Consider the following 22,453-nt stretch of genomic DNA (forward strand, 5'->3'; position numbering starts at 1 on the left):
TGCAAATCAAATTTGCATCATCTGTAATAAGGGCTTACTTTGTTTCTCTAAAGAATAAGATGTCAGTAGTATGGATTTGGTAAAGCTGGGAATGCACCATTTATCAATCATTTTAACATAAATGTCTGTTCGTATGTCATTGAGATGAACAGCAGAACGTCTCTATGGAAACAGTACAGCTATAATGCAGCCAAGAGGAATAATGTTCTGTATGATAATCACAAATGTAGCCTGCAAAAAAAAAGAATTCTAAAGTGCAAGTATATATGTTGTGTTATTTTATTCAGAAAAAAAAGTGTTAGGAAAAATGTTAACCTTTTACACTGAACTGCCTGCACATAGAAAGCAAGAGCACATGCATTAAGGAGCCTAGCCTGTAACCACATCCTTTCAGGTGTCCAGGGATCTTTATCTTGACACAAGTCAAGACATGGGACCTTGTGATTGCTGGGCATTGGCACATTCCACCTGTCTCCACAAATTGGGCAGAGACTGCCTGATGGGAAGACTGGCAGCAGTGCAGGCCACCAGCTGCTTCAGAGTCTGCAGCTTGTCCAGCACCAGCAGAAAACCTCTACAAATGCAGGTATAGGTGGAGGTGATCTTCAAAGCTAAACAAAAAAAAAAAAAAAAAAAAAAACCACAAAAAACAAGCAAAAAATTGCAAATAGTTAGTCCAGCTATTCATTCACATTTACACATTATACTTACAACTGTGAAGGACTAGAAAATACTTCTTAAATTCCCCTCTTCCATTCATTGCTATTTACCTATATTAGTTTTTATATTCCTGTATTCCTAACCTTAGGAAGGTACAACACTGACCATGAAATATGGGTATATGAAGAAATTACATGAAAAGCTGAGTTTAATGGATACTGATGGCAATATCACAGGTACAGTTTAGAGCAAGGAACAAATACAAAATCTAACAGACATTACAGGCTAGCTGTAGGTAGCAAAGTGAAGTAATGTAGGCCTGAATTTGGTCAGACAACAACTGCTGTTCAGTCTGTTTGTTCTGAAAGTTTGTCTTAAGTATTTTATGACCACGGAAGAAGTACTGTTTCTGCTCAGTAGTGCCCTTTAGTGCTTTGCAGTAGCTTTGGGTTAGAATGATTCCAGAAAGACGAATAGTACCCACCTGAACAAAATGCATTTTCTTTGTTTCTTGTGAAACAGGATGAAATGGGTTTTTTTCCAGACAACTCCATAGTCATTTCAGCCTTCATTATTTTGTGGTATCTGCTGGGGCACTGGAGCTGTACACCACAAGGGCTGAAATAAAAAAAGTCACTTGATATTCTGCTTTTTAAAATTCCAAAATTAGAGGCAAACATCTGTTAAGCTAATAAGATTCTGTATTCTATTTAGTTGATTTTCTACCACCATCCATTCCAAAGAACATACCAATACATGAGTTCTCTCTTCTGAACATGAGAAATAAAGGAAATACTATTGCTATAGAAAGCCTTAAAAAACCCCAGCAGTCGACACTGTACATCAGTGTGTACACCACCTTATGATTTCAAGGCTACAAATGAAATGAGGAGTGAAGAACAATTCTCCATATCCTTCTATAATTTCCTCCAGATAATCTTTAAAGAGTAACAGTAGAAAGATTACATAGATTACAGAGAATTTCAGAGAACTGTTATAGTAGGGGAGAGCTGTTAGTAACTGGAATGTACTGTGCTTTGGTTCTGCTTGGTTGTAATAGACAGGTGCTGTGTACATGCAGGAACTGGGTATTTGAAAACAGTGTGATACATTTCCAACTCAAGCAGCTTGTCTGGAGCTTTTTGAATAAATTCTCTTTGTTTGGGATATGTCCCATCAGTTAAATTTTAATTAAAAAAAAAGAGAGAAGAACTGAAGTGGATGGAGATATTTCATATGATCACAATTCCTCTAAAAAACTCAGATTTGAAAAAATATGATATGATAGGAAGGCTCTTTTACTGGTAATGGGCACGGATACTGAAATTTTAACTTGACAGTGTATATTTAGACAAAAAGAAAAGGTAAGTGATGGCTTGTTTAAAAAAATCCACCTACAAAGTTTTATAAATTCAGATTGGACTAATATGAAACACAAACTAACTTCTTAACTGTCTATTCTCCTTTAGTGTTACCTATGAAGAGGAGAATATTTCCATTACTTTGAATTACAGTGAACATATCCATTTTATTATTTTATACTTAGACTAGGAAAGGAGTCAGATGTCAGAGCTTTCCCCTTACCTTCTGTCATCCTCAACTTTTCCAGCTGTACAGGGACTATACTATGCCTCACTTCAGAAGGCACAAATATGGGCATACACAAATAGGAGACACTCATGAGCTCCTGAGCTGTTTAGTAGCAGATTAATAGCATTTTAAAAGTCGCTATCTGCTTTTTCAGTTCTCATCACAACAATATATGATTCCCAAAAGTTCTTAAGTCCAGGGGGTGGGCGGTATTTTAAAATAAAAGAAACTAAAAAACTAAATGCAGAAAAGGGAATTTCTTCGGTACATTTGCATGCAGTGCACTAGGGGGCTCTCAGGAGTTAGAAATAGATGGAATGCTCTTTTGAAAGGCACATACTTCACAGGACTTTTCATTACAGAATTTAAAATAGAAGTTGCTGTGGTTTTGTGCGTGGGGTTGTTTGGTTTGGGGTATTTTTTATAACGTGAGGTTCATGTAAGTTTATAGCAGTTCATATGCAACAACCTCTCAGTAAAGTTAGCTTCCCAACAGTTCTTAGCTTGCAATGAAATACCTAAATGTGAACCATACTTAAAAGTGAAATATGTTCTAGATGCCAGCTTTTGCTCAGTTACTTTTATTAACCTAAGGAGTTTACCAGAACAAAGGATGTGTCAAGCTGAGTAGGTAAGAAATTTTATTTTTATAGCATTATATATACAATACGCACTTATTCTTTGTTTCTTGGAAAGGATATATAAGCCACTGTCATTTTATTTTAAAAACTATAGCTAGATTCTTTTTATGGCTTCACAAGAGTGAAGAAAATTAACCATCTTTCAACTTTAGTGTGTGTTTATGAATTATGGGAACTATATTCATAGTCAACCAGGGAAATTGGCACTCTAATATATTTTTATATTAGTGAATATGTGCATATTTAACTACTGCAGTCACTGGTTCGTATTTGGATCATTTACAGCATTTCCATAACATGAGGTTTAGTTAAGACTTTGTCTCGTAAGAAAAAGATAATGATCTGGGTTTGACCGGCTTTTTTTCTAATGCTGGAATATATCCAGCTGAGATTGCAAATTGAGCCTGTATTTAATTGTTTTGGTGTTTGATTTATACTGTACTGAGAAAGTAAAAGATGTATCCTGAAAAATTTCTACATGCATACTGTCTCATCTAGAACCTCTTTTCTCTGAAAAATACAGAGGCACAGATGCTATTTGTGAGTAACGAAAGGAAATGCTCCTATTTTCGTTTTGCAGTTTGCAAAGAAGATACATAGATCTTTTAGACTACAAGTCAGTAAACTTTGCTTACGCAGCTGGCTCCATTCATTCTCTGAAGCCAATCACTTCCCCTGTGATGGCTGATAAGAATTCAACAGTTTGAGAAGGTGGAGTGTCAGCATCCTTAGTGCTGACCACTTTCCCAGGCATATCAGTAGCCTCTGTCCATCACCCATGCCGGAAGCTTCTTCGAAAAGGAGAAACAGAAATTGGGGAAGGGAAATCATGCATCATCATCCTGGCTGGAATGTACAGAAGACTTTATGCTGTTTTCATCATGTGGATTCACTAGAGAAATGACCCCTTTTGATCAGCCAAGTAAAGTCAAAAACTTGTTTATTTGCTACCTGTGGCCCTCACGGGTACTGAGGCTCTGGACTTGCAGACGCCCAAGGACAAGGAGGAATCTGCTAGTGGGTGCTGCCTGTGTGATCTACCTGGGATTCCTTGTCAGCCAAGTGGGTCATGTTTTACCACAGCACAAAGGAGGACATCAAAAGATCAATTCCAGGAGTCTCCAAGATGCAGCTCAAACTCCTTTTCTGGGCATCCCACTGGATGGCACCCTGTCACCACCCAATTTCCAGGAGCCCCAGCTTGGTAGCAATGGGACCTTGCTGCCACCCAATGTAGTTTATATCACCCTGCGGTCCAAGCGCAGCAAGCCTGCCAACATCAGAGGCACAGTGAAGCCAAAGCGCAGGAAGAAAAATGCAACCCCTTTGTTCTACGGGCAACACTTTTCAAAAGCCACTTTTATGGGCTGGGAAGAGGCCTTTGCCCAACAGCCAGGGCGGGCCACACATGCTGCAGGCACAATGGGAGCAGCAATTGCTCTGGAGGCAAGAAAGTACCAACTGGATGAACACAGACATAAAGGAATGGCTATCAAGGAGAGAGGTCACCAGAGACCTGGGAGGATTTCTGGAACTGTAAAGGCACAGCTCCAGCCTGAGGAAAGCAATATCAGGATTTACAGTGAGAGCTCTCCCTCCTGGATGAGCAAAGATGACATCCTAAGCATGCGCATGCTGGCAGATTCTCCCATTGAGAGCATTCAAGAAGTACCTTCGCACAAAGCAGTCCTGGTAGTATTTGCAAGAGGTCCCAGCACTATGGGAACTGCTTGTAATCAAGGACGCTGTGGAATTGTCAAAAGACCTCTCGACATGAGCGAGGTGTTTGCCTTTCATTTGGACCGGATCTTGGGGCTAAACAGGAGCTTACCTTCTGTAAGCAGGAGATCAGAGTTCTTCCAAGGTAACACGTTCCTATGGTTTTCAGCTTGCAGGTGGGGTGCAGAGGTTTCCTTCCCACTCCATGTTAGCTGTGGGGCAGCAGCAGCCACCCCCTTTTAACTCCTGTGAGCCCGAGAACTAACCCCATTGTTACAGGGAAATAAATCTAGTGTCTGTGTGTAACTTCTACAATGGCGTTATCCTGTCCAAAGGATGAATACCCCAAAGTTTGCATCAAATATCATAGAGTTGCTGAGGGCAGTAACAGTTTCCTCACACTAGTCTGGAACAAGGAAAAAGAGAAAGAGCAATCTGTAGATTGCATGACATTGTGCGGACTGCCTGAAGTGAAACTAGTGAAAGAGATTCCAGAATCCCTGTGATTCAATGAGCATTTCTGATTTTTTAAAATAAAGTTCTCATCTTCTAGAATTGACTTTAATAAAATACTGTTGAAACTTGGCACAAAAATTCATCTCTCAGGTGGTAGGAAAGGGGTTGGATAATCTACTTGGAGGGGTAGGGAACCTTCCTGCAGAAGCTTGAGTCTTCTTTTTTGGTACTAATTGCCTTGGGAACTGAAAATTTTTTAAAAAGTGCTTCCCTTTCCTGTGGTAGTTAAAACCCAAACAAACTACATTTCAGTGAATCCTGCTGTACATTTTGAGGTTCGCTACACACATCTATATATTATCCAAAGAAACACACGGAGTAAATCTCTCAATATGCCTGTTACATGATTACTGTAGAGTTTTCAATTCAAAATTTGATTTTTAACTTTTAGTGAAATTAAAGGTAGAATTCAGACCTGTGATTTGAATTAGAAGTCTACTTTAAACATTGCTATCTTCTCCAGTGTAACTCCTATTTTTGTACAGTCACAAATCACAATCCAACAGGACTATGTAGCATTTTAATTTTAATGAATCATTGCAAAAGTAGCTAGCTGTGTTTTTGCTGTTCATTTCTTGCATTGAAATCAGCTTGTACTAAATACTTTAATATCAGTCTGTGTTTCTTAAAAAGAAAAGTAATGCTAGAATGATTTTGTAAAGTTTGACAGCAGGAAGACAACCTCGTGATCTCCAGTGTCTTCCTGTTTGTAAACCTTCCCTTTGGCAGCCTGTACAACAATGGGAATGAATCTCTAGGAACAACAGTTTGGAGGCTTCTGAATATTATTCATACTTGCAGAGCATGGAAGATACATTATGCCTATTTTATTTTTAGGAGCAAGATCTATTGCTATAGAGCTGTCATGAGGCATTAAGGCAGTTCGGTTGGGGGAACTCTGCACAGTGTGGCTGCAGAGATGACAGACTGCAAACCTCGGAAAACTGCTATTAGGCTAATTGTGCATTGTGTTGCTCAGTGTCTGTCACCTTACAGTATGCTGTGGACTGTCTGGGACAGAGTGTGTCATTCTGCCTTCTAATTTCCTTTTCCTCATAACTGGCTAAGTTCCTATTGCAAGAGGAGTGTTGCTAGGTGATGAGAAGAGAAATAACACTATTTTGGTCTCACTTCATTTTTTCCAGCTAAAGGCTGAACAGAGCATTTGGAACAGTGACTGTACCTTGTCCCTCATTATTTCTTTATCCGGGAAATATGCTGGAACTCAGATGCCTAATAACTACTTGAACTCTTTACTATTTACATGCGTGTGTTTGGCATAATGTGAAAATACCTGTGTTTAGAAAATGAACAAAAATATATTCTTGAAAATAAAATGAGCAATTAGCTCATTTCAATGACCTATATGTGTTTAAGTTAAGGTAGGTGGGCACTGTAAAGGTTTTTACAGAGTGGCTTGTGTGAATCAGTTATTCACATGGGAAAGCAAGCAATGCAGGATTAGAGACTGTGCATGTGTGTATGAATGTTCACTATTTCTGGGCTGACATATCTCTCTCCCCGACACATCCCTTTAGCTTGCCTCAGTTGTGATGTGATCCAACAAGACATGTTTGATGTAGCATTAAAATCTTAAAAAATGGGCTTTTCAAAACTGTCATTCATTTTGTCAAAAGCAGTTTCAAAGAACTGCTTAGTAAATCCCTGTACAGGTTCTATTTCCCTTATTCCCACAGATCTGACACTGACTTTTTTAAAGTCTAGCAAAATACTGTATTCAGGTTCCCTGTCCGGTGCCCTTACCTTCTCTAGTTAATTGTAAACCCCTTTAAGTGTTTAAGTTGAATTTCTTTGTGGTTTGTCTAATCTTTCCATCATCCATCATGGATGGAAAAATTAGGTATGGTAACTCTTTCTCTCATACTTTTACAATGAATTGACTGAATGTAAAAAACCTGGGTAGTATAGGTAGGAAAAGCCCTTTTGAGCTGAGCATAGCAGTCTAAAAGAGCATGATTTTGTGCATACACAAGCAGTTATTTGTTACTTCCGTTGCTACCTACAAGATGTGAAAAATGTCTCCAAACACCTATAAAAAAAGAAGGACAAACTTGTAAAACACCAAGAAATAACCATAAAATATTGTCTTTTGTGGAATAAATGGAGTGTGACCCTTATGTGTCTGAGTTTTGGGATGGTCACATTAACACCACAGCACTAAGAAACTTCATTATTTCATAACCCTAACCTGAGGAATAGAAGAGACATAAGTGACCTTGCTTGGTGTCACAGCCCTTCCTTAATGACCTTTGCACAGAAGTTAAGTCAAGTGACTGCATGCATGGCCTCCAGCTCAGCAACTGCACTTGCTGGGTGGGACGATGGCAGTGTTTGTTAGGCTTGAGCTGCCGCTGGAGTTCTGTGGGCTGGGGCAGGCTGGCTTCTCTGTCTCAGCTGGCAGCTGTAAGAATAGCACCCTGGCTTCTTGGGTAGTAGCAGCGGGGCTGGGCTCTTTATTCAGCTTTTGGTACAATAGCTGTTGCTATGCAGTTTTGTTGCACCACTTGCTGAGGGACTGAACTTACTGCGTGCTGATGGCTACCTCTCTTCCCCTCTGGTTTTCTGATATTCTGAATCTGACTAAATATGTTTCATCCTGTGCTGAGAATTGAGAATAATAAGCATTGGTGTACTCCATTAACCTTTTCTATTTTTGTTATAGCTCAAGATTGAGCCCACTATTTGTCCAGAACCTCCTTTTTCCCCCAAACATGCAAGAAGCTCTTCCTTTGAGTAACACCTTTCGTGGTTGGTTTAGTGCAAATAGATGAATGACATGATATCTCCACTGGTTGCACTTGTTGTTTTGCTTTACTGGCCTCTGCATGATCATAAATGGTGTCCTAGTTTTTTCTGTGTTATGCCCTGTGCTATCAGCCTGCTCTTGCCATCCCATCAAAAGTTATGCAATATGAATCACTAATGTCAGGGTAAAGAATAAAAATCTATCACTCCTTTATGCATTCAGAGTACTCTAAAATGCTTCCATATGGTGTTGTACCTCTCAAAGGGGTATGACAAACATATTTCTAATATTATGTTGGGTAGAGAAGTTCATGTATAAGCAGTAATACAGTCCACAGTCTAGAGAGCAACTGATGCACATTTCATGCATTCCTTAATACTGACATCCATATGTGCACAGGACAGAACATTGCCATGAGGTGCATAGGGAAGAAGGAAAAACAAATGGCCTAACTTCTCTCTGCTTTCTGCTTCTGGTCCGCATATTTTCCCTAAAAACTTAAACTCTAAAAATCATGCTCTGTATGCCATTTTCCACGCTGAATTATCCTTTCCTGCTAATACGTGGACAACTAAACTACCTCTTGCAAATGTGGCAGTGGTGAGATGTACTGCCTTACAGTGGACAATGGTGAGTTGGAGAAAGGGTTTAACTACCTCATGAAAGTTTTCTGGTTTTCGTGTTGATCTTCTGGGCCAGTTTGAAAATATTTTCTTTCAAGGAAGTTAGAAAAAATGCTGCAGCTATAAGTCAGAGCACAAGATGAGAGAGTAATGTTTGCAAGAGCAAAATGTGGTTCTTAACCACATGTAGTTTAGAAGCATGCAGTTTATTTTCAAAGTGGTGTGGGGTGTGGAAATCTAAGATGATGCTTGTGTTGAAGAAGCCACGCAGTGATACATCACATAGTGGCACATGAAGCAGTTTGAGTACCTTGAGGTGGTCTAGTCTAAACAGCCTGAGGTTTCATCTGTGTTAGCTTATTCAACTTAGCTGAGACATTTTTAGAAATATTTTGATATTCAAAAATATGTGTGAATTACTAGGAAGATGGTTTCAATATGGGTTTTGAAAAATCCTTCCCGTACAATTTTGAAGATCGCCTTTGGATAGTTAAGTAGATATATAGATCTAAAACGGTGTATAAAAATAAAATGAAGCCAATCAGCTCTGGGTGAGATTCAGTGCAGTGCAGCTGCAGCCAGAGAAAAGCAGTAGCCCTCTGTGTTAATATATAAAGCTGACTAGGAATGAAACACAGAATACACTGGACTTTTTCTGAAATTTACTCAACCTTCCCAGTTGTGGCTGTAGGTCTCTTCACTGTTGAGGTACCTTCAGCCCCATCCTCATGAAGTTCGAATCAGAAAAGCTCCGCTGATTTCATTGGGGTCATGCAGCTATGAGTCAGACCCCTTATCTGCTTTAATTCAACATCTTCATGTTTTTTGTGCAAGTATCAAAAATTTGAGTCACAGCTCTTTACTGAAGCTGCTGTTTCATATTCTTGTAATCCAATTTATATTACAGAGGAGAAAGATTTTTTTTTGGCTCATCTTTTCTGCTCCCATTTCCTCTGAATGCAAACATTTCCTGTATTTGACTAGTCTTTAAAAATGGTTTTGTATCTTAATGGAAACTGGCATGATATTATTCTTAGTTTTCAAGTATTTATATTACTATTGTTTATCATGTCCTTTTTGGGTAGACAGGAGATGTTTGTTTTCTTAGCAAACTGTTTATGTATTTAATTCGTGGCAGAATTCATGAATAGTTACATAAGTTGTTACTGGAGATACAAAAATAATAGACCAGATTTGGTCCTGAAGAAAGCTGTCCTTTTTTTTTTTGGTGACGATTTCCAATGCTTTTATAGACTTTCTCCAACTGTCTTGAAAAAGGAGCCTAGCCCATAGCTGACCTAACTTGGCTAAAGTCATCTACAATGTAGATGATAAAGCCAGAGTGAGAGAGCTGGAGAAATGGGTAGGATTTCCCAAATGAATTACCTAAATACTTAGGCACCTCAGCAGAGGAGAAGCCTGATTTTCAGGAGTGCTCAGCACATTTTTTCAGTGGAGGCGAGTGTGGAGCATGGTGCTGATAAAGGTAATACTGACCATAAAGAAAGAGAGATTGATGCTCCTAATGGAAGGACATTCTGTGTTTCTAGGAAACATTGAACAACTGGGAAGGAAGTTAAAGAGGTGGTGGGTTGTTGGGTTGGCTTGGCTTTGGAAGGACTACCTTGTATGTTCAAGCCATGGCAGAGAGAAGATCAGGTACATTCTGGTTTGGAAAGGAGTTGGCTTTTCTCTTGGGCTGGATTGCATGCAGGCCTGTCATGCTTGTTTGACGAGTGGGGGATGGAACTTTGGATGTTTCAGTGCTAGGAATAGGCAAAGATAATTTCTTACCTGTTGTTTTACAACGGTCAGCATCCTTTGAACAAGTTGCTTTTTGATTCAGCTGTATGGAGATTGTTTTTCACAGTCCTGGCTGCTTACAAATGGAGCATTGACATTGGCAGCTTTCACCTCGCTGTTGGCACTGATACCTGTTTTCCATGTGCTATTTTCTGTCTGGTTTGCTTCTGAAGAAGGTGACCTGGACCTCTTGTCTTCATCTGTTTTTAAAAGCTTTTTGTCAGATCTGTCTCTGTCTCCATGGGCATGTGGAAGACAAAGAGACAATTTAGGCTGCACTTAACTATGCAATAAATTGTGCAATAATGTAGACTCAGTTCTTTGAACTTCAAGATGAATATGAATAATTTTTTAAAGCTTTATATGTGTTCCAACACTTTTTAGTAAACAGCAGTTAAACTTTGCAGTTAAATGGTTCTTCCTCTCTGTACCAAGACATATTTTGATCTTCTGTCTACACATCCTAAAATATAAAGTATTTCTTTGTTTTAGTGTGTACAAGCCACGGTCAGTCATGGGTCCTTCGCAGTTTAAGCAGCAGTAGCATTGCATCAGGAATAAAAGGACAGTTTCCTAATAAGATAGATATGTCTGTTACTTGATGTCGTGTGAAATATATTTATCAGTTCTTATACTGGAAAAGCTCATTTTAAATTCTTTGATGAGGTTTATTCTCACGGTGAAGCTGAGCACTAGAATTCACCAAAGAGAAGTCTTCTGTCTTAGTTTCAGGGAAGAGAAGAATATTTTTTACACAGAAGAACTAAAGCATTTGGCTAAAATATCTGCTCTACAAAACAGATCTCATATCTAGGTAAAAAACCCCAAACTCGTCAAGTTGTTTATTCATGCTAAGCTCACACTCCCTAGTGTTCTCATATATCCTTTCAGAGCTGTGGAGTCATACATTATAGGTTTTAAAAAATAATAAAATAAATCCACTTTGAGTATAGGATTTGTGGTGTCTCTATATCCATTATGCAAAGAAAACCCCTTTGACATAAGTTTCCAGCTCTTGAAAATCAGCAGTTCACTGGAATCAGAGGGAAAATACATCATTGATTCACAGGGGCATTGTAGACTTTTAACCTACCTAGAAACTTTTTAATAGTTTGGTTTAGTGTATGATTTTGTACATTAATCTCTTGCTTCAAACAAAGAAAGTCTTTCATACACCAAAGGCATTTATGCCTATGCTTCCATTGCTGTGGTGCCTGGTTATGGATGTAGGATAAGGCCACATTAACCGAAGGCTGTCAAGATACTAGTCCCTGGCTGGTAGTCCTGCCAGATCTGTAAAATGGTATAATTACTAATGCTTAGGCAATGTCTAAAGAACAATCAAATAAACCTGGCAGTATTGCACTATACTAATGATATTTTTTCCTTTTTTTTCAGGCGGTCAAGCCTGTCCTGTTATTCTCTGGGATTCCTCACTGAGTCCAACAGATAATAGTACCCATTCTTCAGTGAGGTTAACATGGGGACAATATCAGCAGCTATTGAAGAAGAAATGCTGGCAGAATGGTAAAGTTCCCAAAGCTGAGTGGGGCTGTACTGAAATCCATCATCATGAGTGGTCCAAGATGGCACTCTTTGATTTTCTATTGCAGGTAAAATGTTTACTGAACACAACTATTTGCCTCAAAAGTCATGTGAGCAAATATAGGATTTTTAGAAGAAGTAATTTTAGTGTATTGCATTTTTTTTTAATGGGGAAGAGAGGCATTTGCATAGCTTGAAATTATTTCTGGTTATTTCTTATGATTAAAATATCCAAAATGCAGTTTATAATCAGGCAGGAACCTAACTGACTCATTTCTTTTTAAAGAGGAAGAAAAAGGCTTTTGCCTTGATTTATTTCACCTTGAGGCAGGCATACTGTTTCTCCTTCACTCCTTGTTTCTCCAAACAGAGACCTTGACTGTGTTCAGAACTGTAAATCTCTATTTACTGTATGGTCCTTCCTGCACCTCCCCAGCCCCAAGAGGTGACTGAAGTGGTTTTGGTGAGCTGCAATCTGGAGCAAGGTAACAGTTGTAGTGGATAATTCTCTTTTTTTTAAAATAAAAAAACCAAAAACCTAGCCAATGACTTAGTAAAGAAAGAGTAGAGCAGCAACTGATGAATGATAAATCTGCTGTTCTTTGAGCAAGTACTGTGCATCATCATTAGCTCTCCAAATAACACCAACCTGGGGTGCTGCCCAGTGCTATTGTGTGTGGCCACAGTTACAGCAGTTCTGTAGTAGAGTATTAAGACATTCCCTGCGTTAGCAAGGCCTGAACTGAGCCACCCATCTGGAAGATAATTTTATGGTTTCCTGAGATGTGGCAGTACTTTAAGCTGTCCTTACCTGCCAGACAGGTCCAGATGACTGAGCTTCCTGCAGCAATTACAGGTTTATTTGAAACTGCAGCACGCATTAATTTTATGCATCATATTTGGTTGTTCATATAATTCAGTTTTTAATAGAGTCACATTTCTTGTCAAAATCATGTCTTGGCTTATGCTTAGCCTATCCCTGCTCTTCTCAATCCTGTTCTAGAGTGAATGAATGTCTTAGATTTTGCTTTTACTTAGATTTTTGCACATTTTTTATGTTGAACAGAATATTCAATTCTTTTCTAAAAATAGATTGCCACTTGTTTAATGACTCCATCTTTAGTCCCATTATGAGCAAGTAATGCTTAGAAATGGGTATAAAGTCATACATGGATTAATCTGTTGCTGAACATAGTAGCACCCCTATAGGAACAGTACAGATTATGTCAGAGTTAATGTTTTTATGCCATCATTGTCTTCTCATTCAACAGTTAAAAAATTCTCGTGAGTTCTATGTTGATATCTAATTTCAAGGTCTTCTAAAGCAAGTTTTTAATATTCATAATAGAACTATTATCTAGGAGTGATTGGTTAAAATAAGATACAACAGGATTGAACTTCGCATGACAAGAAACAAATTACTCTTGTACTAGTAGCTGGCATCAGAGTGATTTATATCTCCAGTTGCCTACCAGACAAGAACATGCATACCAGAAAGTGTGTGAAAGTGAGTCTCATAGTTCTTAAAGACTACAATTTTATCTGGGTGCTCTCAAAGTTTATCAGCAGCAAAATATAAAAACTTGAAAGCAATAAAAATGCCAAGAAGGGGTTCTTTATTAAGAAAAATAAAATCTGTGCTTCATGAGTCATTCAGAAATAAAGAATAATGGGGAAAAGTATTCTCTATTAAATGTAATTCCCTCAGAAGAACAGGTTTGGTACCTCTGATAGGTCTTCCTAATCCCTGGTTGCAAATGCTGCAAAACCATAGGAGCAGGATATAAAATGCTTAGTTGACCTTTACTTGCCTTCTGCAAATACTCAAGCAAAATGGATTCTTTAATTTTGGGGGTTTGGACCTCTTATGTACATAAGTGTATGACAAAAAATTATGCTAAACTATATGCATCAATTCCAGAGTGGTCCATCATTATGTCTTAGCACTGAAATGTTGCAGGATGTTATGAAGAGGCTGTAAGAACATGATCTCCTTGTCTATTTAATGCATATAGTAAGTGTGGTGCAAAGGAATGGGGTCTATACACTAAAGGAGTCTTTCTAGAAGGACTCTGCTTTACTACTTTACTTTTTTACCTTTGGATGCGTTGAATAAAAGAACCCAGGAGCTAGAACACTGGAAGCAAGAGGGGCTCTATAGCCTTCAGATAATGAATTCTGCTCATGAAAGGAGAAAGAGAAATCTGTTCCTTTCCTCAGGATTTTGATGTTTGGAAATGAACACTGTCAGCAATATTACTAGTAATAGAGCTACATATAAAAAAAAAACCCAAACAAAATCAAAACAAACCCAATTCTCAGACTTTCATTTGATGAAAGAGGTGGCCTTTTCATTTCAACATGCAAAAAAGTTCTACATCAGGTGGAGTCCTAACAGTTCATTTTGCTGGGGTGTTACAAAAATAAAATTGTAATTTTAGAAGGCTGATGTGAACAGTAATGGTTTTGTGCTTAGAGCAGTTTGAAGAGTTATCAGTAAACAACAAAGGACAGAAAAAATGATTGACCTTTGATCAGTTACTCATTAAGTCTTATATGCACCAGACCAGACTTCCACTCTCTAAACATCTGTTGGCAGGAGCAGGTCTGCTCTCTGGGAAGATGAGCTGGAGCCAAAGGCCGCTCTAGGACAGGCAGAGCCAGCAGCAGGAGAGGCAGCCCAGCAGGAAGGACGGTGAAAGCCACAAGCCCCATTTGTAACCCAGTGAACATGAGGCATAGACAAAGCAGCTCCAAGGCTGCCAGGCAGGAACCTCAAGCAACAACGCAGGAACATCCATGTAGCAGAACAAGAAGCAGAAAACCAGCCCCACACACCCCCTCCTCTGAAGGGCTCAGAGGAGGGCTGAACTGCCTGACCTTAAAGGGGGCTCCTGTGCCCAGGGGCAAAGGTGTGGCATGTGGAAGTCCCAGGTGATACTTCTAAGGGCAATCTGGGCCTATTTGTGTGCTCAAGGCTGTAGCAAGGTTGAATGTTTACTCTCATCGAGTCAACAGCAGTAGAAACACTTCCAAGGAGCGATTTATCCTTCCTGTATTAGATGGTTATCCTAAAATGGCATCAGTTGCTCTGGATGTGCCTTGTTCTTGTCATTGCTTATGAAAGGGAATAGAAATGACCAAGTCGAAAGATTTGCGTAACTTTTACTCCACTGAAGTTAGGCCAGATGTATGTATTCCTTCCAGCTAAGTGCTGTGTGATGAATAATTGAGGTTTTGCATGGGAAAAAATAGTCTAGACCATCATGTCATAAAAATATATACCACAGGGAGGCTGCTCTGTGATTAGAAATACACTGTTCTTACATTTTTTAGCTTTTGATGGTCTTAGACCATCTTAGACTTTATTGGTATTTCCAGTTATTTTGCATAGTTAGTCTAATAGATCCCACAAAATGAAGACCGTCTGTGTGTGTCAGACTGTGCTATTTCTATTGTTCTCCAGCAGAGAGAATGTAAAAAGAGAAACTTCTGAGAAAGAAAATAGAATTGTATTCACCATCCCGTTATTCCAGTTACACAGTGGTATTGTTCCATTGTTTTTAAAAAATTTCTACTGACATAACAAATCATGGCTATAAAGCAGATAAAATACACAGTCTAAGAAATTGCTTCTAGCAGTACCTGAGGTCTGGGGACCAGGTCTTCAATACCGTTTCACTGCTGTCTTTAATTATACTTGTCCTGAGCTTGCTTTCCTGTCAGCTGTGTTAGAGAGCGATGTCTTACACTGACACTTTGCCCCAAGTACTTCAGTATTGTTTCCACTTGGCACTCTGCTCTACTTTGTTTTAGATCTATAATCGACTAGACAGAAACTGTTGTGGATTCAAGCCTCTCAAGGAGGATTCCTGCATGCAGCAAGGACTGAAGCTGAAATGTGATGATCAGGATGCTGTTGACCTGACACACATCGTTCAGAGAAGGCATGACCAAAGGCACTTGGCCTTTATAGACAATAAGGGTTTCTTTGACAGAAATGAGGACAATCTTGACTTCAAAATCCTACAAGGAATCGATGAGTAAGTTTTAAATTATTAATTTTGTAAAAAGATTGGTAATTTCTTCCTAGTTTGAGTATGACACTAAGATATGACACTAAGCTACTGCAATAAATATCATTGGCCCACGACATTGACAGGATGTATCTAAAAATGTATGAGTAATCCCACAGCTGTAAAAGATACAATTAACATACATATGATTAGGCATGCATAGACTTCCTTTGCTGACTTGCAGCCTATATTTGTACAATTGATTGCTAAACCACAACATAAATACTGCAATTCAGAGTAATGGCAAAAACTGATGAATTTCTTCGTGCTTTTCCAGATTCCCTGCATCTGCAGTTTCAGTGCTGAAGAGCCACCGTTTACGTGAGAAGTTGCTCCAGTCTTTGTTCCTTGACAAAATATACTGGGAGAGCCAAGGAGGCAGAAAAGGAATTGAAAAGCTTATTGATGTAATAGAAAGGAGGTCCAAAATTCTTCTTACTTATATAAATGCACATGGAGCCAAAGTATTGCCCATGAATGAATGAAACAGTCTTGTTTCCATCTGAAAGAGTCTTTAAAAAATGTTTTTGGGGAAAAAACTGACAGTAAAATTGATTTAATTCATAGCGTTATTTTTTCCCCAAACTTTCAAGTTTTCTTTTAAATAAGAAATCTTACATGGTTTAAAATCAACATTTAAATGTCAGCTGCAACTCAACACAGTGTAGTCTCTTCTATGTCACCAGTGAAATGAAAAATAACCAAATGATACAATAAATAATATCCTGTAATATGTAGGCACCATGAATACTCTTTCAGTTAAACTGTTTGGAAATTAGCAACAGGATTTTCAGTACATTAGGCTGGATTCCTCTTACTTTCCTAATTGAAGTCAGTAGAAGTTTTTATTGCAAATTTAAATGGGAAAAGAGATGTGTAAGCACTTGATACACTGATGACACTTGATGAAATATGTATAGTACAGGAATTTGTCCTTTTATTGGATATACTAAAATGCCAACATTTCCAAAGGCTTGTTTTACTTTATTTTATTTTGATCTTTTGAAATCTGACAACTAAACTCTTTTAAATGCAGGAGTGTTTGTGCTGCACATGAGGGAATTTTAAAAACAGAACAAGGAGAACATGGCTTTAACAATAATAATTATTTTGACAAATACAGTTTTTACGTGTCCAGTATGGAATACAGTTAGTCATGAGTCACTCATTACAATGTACTATTTTCAATGTAAGTTGTTCTGATGTGTGAGTGGATGATCTGAGATTTTCTTGATTAACTGGGTATTTTTTAAAAAAAATGGCTTTAGCTTTGTGTGAATATGCTGCTAAGTAAGTGTACGTTTTGTTTTTGCAAAATTCTTAACAATAATTTTTGAGAATATTATAGAAAAGCAGACCTCCTAATGACATGAGTGTGAAACTCAGCAGAGGAAATGTTTATTTTGTATGCTCAGCTCTAGCCAGCAGTTCAGACTTGGGTTCCCGTTAAGACTGACCAGTGTGGGGTGATGATTCTAGCTGATGACTTGCCCCAAGTGTTCCCACAGGTAACGTTGTTAGGGAAGGTTGGATAAGCACTTCAGATTTTTACCCTTGAAATGCTCCAGAAATAAAATATCAATTGATATAGCCTATCATGACATATACCTTCTACCTGTCTGTTTAGAAAGACTCTTACCATTTTTCTAGAGAAATACCATCTTTTTGCCATGAGGTAATGGTAGAAGTTGGATACTTTCATAGCTACTCTTGTCTTTATGTGTCGTAAAAATATATAGGGTGGGGAAGATTTTTGAAAGTGCTTGTGTAATGTTATAAATGACAAACTAAAATGTCTCATGTCACTGTTGATGTGAATGGGTGAATTTAATGTTTTAAATAACTACAATTCCACTGCAGCTAAAATCAGTTTCCTTTCTTAGTATCAGAAAAACCATTAACAATAATTACATTACTGGAAGAAATAGATCTCATTATAGGCAGAGATAAAAACACTTACTAAAATTTTAAGACCTTAGTCAGCTAAATAATCTTTTATTTTATTCTGTCAGCAAAGGAAAGATCAATTTGTTAAAATTTCTTAGAACTTAACTATTGCCTCGAGAGGATTTTAGTGTTTTAGAGTGCCTTGGACTTTTTAACAGCACCAAGGTAGAATTTTATAGGATTTTCATTTTAGCCCTTTCTTAAAAATATTGTAACTTATTAGCCAGATAATTTTCATCATGGAAACAAAAGTATTACTTTGGCTTGCACTGTGAACAGAGTCTAGAGAAAAAAATAATCCTCAGTATCCATTTCACATGCAATTCCTGTTGCAGTAGATTTCACTGTATGATGGCCATCATTTTCTAGCCTATCTCACAGGTTTCTTCCTGCTAGATACCTGTTCAACTGCATTATCCCTCACTGCTGGGAGTGAGAGAAAGGCACGACTTTCAGCTGTACTGAACTTAGCAGAGGGCCCAGCAGAGTTATGAATGTGGCTGATTATGACAAGGCCCCATGAGAACTCTTCTATCTTTAGACTGCACATCCTGATGCTGAGTCACTGCCTCACTTTGCCCAGTTGTAGTTTTTTTCCAGAATTGGCTCATTGCCGAAGAAGACAAGAAAATCCATTATCTTTTCAGGCTGGGTCATTTATTTTTATGGTGATAACTTGATGCATTCTTCTCCATTTCTTCTGGACATGGACTAGTGTTTCCTTGAGCATGATACATGTTTTTTATTTGCCTGGCAGTTCAGTGCCAGCTCTTAAAGCAGCAATGTCATTGCCTACGAGTATGAAATTGCCCTGAAGCTGACCTGAACCAATGCCTCTCAGTAGTCCTGGATTTAAGAGTAGCCACAATGCTGTGCAGTACTTAAAATTTTGACCAAGCATCAAAAGCATAACTGTAAAAAGCAAAATTTCTGGATACTTTCAAAGGGCAAAGGAATACTCCCTATGCTGTGTTAGCATGCCATATTTCTTTTGTGTATGAACACTCTCATAGTCTTCAGGTAAATCAGGAGAGTCTTTGTGATATTGGACAGTGAGACAGTATTGCAAATTGCTTCTAATTCTCTAATGTTGATAACAAACTCCAGAAAGGGCTTCTTCTGTGTAATATTTTTCCTACTGCTGAGGAGCTTGGTACTTAATCCAATATTGTTAATAATGCAAAATATGCTTGCAATAGCTCTTACGAATGCATACTAGCCAAGTTCCAGCATTTTTTAAAATGAAAATGAAGAATTCTGTATTTTTTGAGTGCATAAATTTGGATAAATGCTATAGTAAAAAATTCAGAAGGAACACTGCTACTACATTTAAGAGAACCTGCTTCAGTAGCAGGGGTAAAGTTTATTGGGAAATTGGTTCACATCCTTTGGAAGTAGCATGACTTTGGACTGACAGAAACTGCACTATAGCTAAAGTAATATTAACTGAGAGGAAAAATCCCAAAGAAGCCTTACTCAACCTATTGAGATTGATAGAAAGCCAAGAAACTGTGCTTTTAGTCCTCTTTGCTGGGCTCTCTTCCATTTCTGGGCATGTGGGATCAGACAAAGATTCATGTTGCATATTACGTGGAAGGGTGTAACCAACAGCAACAGTGCAAAACCTGTGGGTGGGAAAAGGCGATTATGTCATTCTTGAATCTGCCTGAAAGCCAGAACCACATGAAATGGAATTACTGAGAAAGTCAAAAGAGTTTGCTGATTTCATAGCATTGGAAGACAGAGCTTAAAATAAGTAGCACAGGCACAGATGCCTTAAAATTCCTTGGGAGCCTGCCAGCAAGTTAATAGTCTTAAATGTTTCAGAAGCTGAGGATATGAAAACTGTGGAGCACTGTGAGAGCAGTTTCCTTCTTTTCTTGTGCGGGTATTCTATAATACACTATATTAAATAAATTTTAAAAAAAGATTAATTCCATGGTTTGAAACTTACAAATACAGATTTAGGGTACATTAAAGGACAAGGTTTCCAGAGCAGTTCTGGGAACGCTCTCATGCATGTGTGTGTGTATGCAGACACAAAAATACATGTATATGTATTTATACTTTGGCTTGTTTCTATAAAATGGTCAATTTGGCTAATAAAGAGTGAACTGTTTATACAATTTACTGTTTACATGTAGAATTGTATCTGTGAGCATAAGTCCAACTTTGGGTATACACAAGTGGAGTTTAAACAAAACATTATAATAGATGAATCTTTTGTTCTCAGAGGATTGATTCTTCTTTTGCTAGCACATTTATATAATCTTTTGTAGAGAAAAACAACAATATGTTTGTATCTGTGCTAAACTTCCAGGGTGATATCAACTCAGATTTTTTTTTAAGTTTTATAATAGATATTGAATTTCCATTTTATTTTGGAATTTGTGAATTTCAAAAGTCTATTTGTCCTTTAATTAGTAACAGTAACAATGTTTTCACGAGTAATGACTCATTTGAATCTCTGCTGCTATTGTCATGTAATATGTAGGAATATACAAAATAAAGAAATATCTTTATCAGATTTTCAGTTCAGATCTCTACGTTGTAGTAACAAAACCATAATGCGTATTGTTGTAATATGTGGATCATTAGTTACTGTTTAGAAAGAACTATGGCCTTGAAACTGCTTCTTCATAGAAACAATCCAAAACAGATCATAGGGATCTTTCTGTAGAAATATTTTCTAGCTATTTATTTATGAGACTTGCAACTCTTTCTCACTGAGCTGATTCAGTGTAGCTGTGAATCTTCTGGTTACTGCAGCACTGGTATTTACTACCTTCTTTAGCCATTCTGGCAATGCTACTTACACAAACATTGAGCAGAAAAGGCCATGCCCATTTATAATGCCAGAACAGAAGTATTGGTCAGTGACTTGCAAACTTTGTAGCATGCCATGAGCAAATACAGGAATAGCAGAGAGACACTGAACTCCACGTGGAATAGAGACTCACACAGAGTTAAATTAGCCTAAAAACTTTTGGCCTCTGAAGTTTACAGTTTTTGCTATGATCCAAGAGAGACGAATGGGAAACAGAAAGATGCTGAAACATTTTAAAACATTCTCTTTCCCACACAAAGTAGTTTGTTCTGTTTTAATAAAAATATTATGTATTTTTTCCCATTACTGCATGCTTCAGGCTAAATTCTATCAGACACATTTGTGGAAATTGATTGCAATTTCACTGAATTATCCCATTTCCAGGATAAAACAATTTAAGCCAGTTAGGTTAATCTGTATTCTCAGAGGTTGGAGAACTGGACCCTCAGGTCAAAGACCTTAGGAGAGTGACATATTAACAAGGAGAGTTTCCTGAAATGTAGTGTGAATATAGAACTTAGAATGTAAGTTCTCTAAACAATATATGTGGGATCCAAGAAGGATCTACAAGTGTTTTTCAGCAGGATCTACAAGTGTTCTTTGAAGACTTTCAGCCCACTTCACCTATATTTCTGTGTGTCAGGACATTCAAAGAGGATTAGACAAATTCAAGCATAGCAAGTTTATATATGGACTTTGTAAGAATTAGGCAAGCTTTTATCCTCTAACTTTCCTAATACAACAATTCTGGGTGCTGGGGAATATAGGGGAAAGGGGCCACAGATAATGCCTCAAGCTCATGTGCTCACCTCAGAGTGTCACAGTCTGAGATGTACTGCCGGGCTGGGTGGGACCCAGCAGGAAATTCCATGTATTTTTGTATTTGAAGGCTATTCAGCCACATGCAATGTTGTAAGCTCTTCAGGCTTCCCCTTATTTATAAGAATATACATAGAGAATCCTCTTTATCTGCAAGTATGGGGATGCTTGGTTTGTTGTGAGTCTGCTCAGTCTTTGATGAAAGAAGAGAAAGAAAGCAGATGGCAACCTTCTAATGCCTAAGGATAGTTTTCCAAAAGCAGTTCCATGGATTTTGTTCTTTTGGAAAAGACTAAATGAACAAAAATGCAGAAACCTTTTTTTCCCTCTGTGATGCCTTGTCCTATCTATATTTGGCACTGGCTATACCAGTGCCATTATTTGACTGAAATAAGTGTCTTTCTCTAAAAATTAATTCAGTTTCAGTAGTTATTTCCTTTTTAGTCTTCTGCAGTACATTTACTTGTTATTTAATCATTTGGTTTCAGCATTCACTGTTCAGGAGCATTATCTCTATTTCCTTCAATGGAAAAGCTGGCATGGCATTCCATGGAGGTCTGCTAAGCTGTACAAGCATGCCTTATCAGAGGTATTCTTCAGCTGGCTGTGTGAAAAACTTTGAGATTTGGATGGAATTTATTAACTGTGTGAAAGCCAGCCTTCTGAAGTGTGAGAATGAATGTCTGACAGATGGTGCAAGCTGGCAGTCCAGCGTGCTCCTGTGCTCTGGGAAATCGGAAACAACTCCAGGTCACACATCTTAATTTTCAGATATAGGTGAATGTATCCCATACTTAAGACAGGGTCTTTCTGGTCACCTGGGGTTTTTTTTCCTATGCAGGTCTCCTGAAATAGAAATATGCAGTCAAAAATAAAAGCGAGAACTGGCTGTAGCATGCTCTGAATACAGCTGTGGCATA

At 38.1% G+C, this 22,453-nt stretch overlaps 1 protein-coding gene and 1 long non-coding RNA gene across 3 annotated transcripts; one reads left to right on the top strand and one right to left on the bottom strand.

Moving 5' to 3' along the window:
• Positions 1–261: 261 nt before the first annotated feature.
• Positions 262–5,958, bottom strand: LOC109146319. Its single transcript, XR_002048280.3, has 3 exons — positions 4,723–5,958; positions 1,145–1,278; positions 262–611 (listed from the first exon to the last, which is right to left on the bottom strand). It is a non-coding gene; the product is annotated as an uncharacterized LOC109146319 (long non-coding RNA).
• Positions 2,628–20,414, top strand: GASK1B (golgi associated kinase 1B). Of its 2 annotated transcripts, none has more exons than XM_010411847.4 (5): positions 2,628–2,881; positions 3,415–4,755; positions 11,718–11,932; positions 15,681–15,907; positions 16,218–20,414. In XM_010411847.4, the coding sequence occupies exons 2-5, from the start codon at positions 3,759–3,761 to the stop codon at positions 16,423–16,425; spliced, it is 1,647 nt and encodes a 548-aa protein (XP_010410149.2). In that variant the 5' UTR covers positions 2,628–2,881; positions 3,415–3,758; the 3' UTR covers positions 16,426–20,414. The 2 variants fall into 2 exon arrangements, with proteins under 2 accessions (XP_010410149.2, XP_010410148.2); XM_010411846.4 differs by having other exon boundaries at positions 3,472–4,755.
• The last annotated feature ends 2,039 nt before the right edge of the window (positions 20,415–22,453 follow it).

This window comes from Corvus cornix, chromosome 4, assembly GCF_000738735.6.
Source record: "Corvus cornix cornix isolate S_Up_H32 chromosome 4, ASM73873v5, whole genome shotgun sequence".
NCBI classification, from domain to species: Eukaryota; Metazoa; Chordata; class Aves; order Passeriformes; family Corvidae; genus Corvus; species Corvus cornix.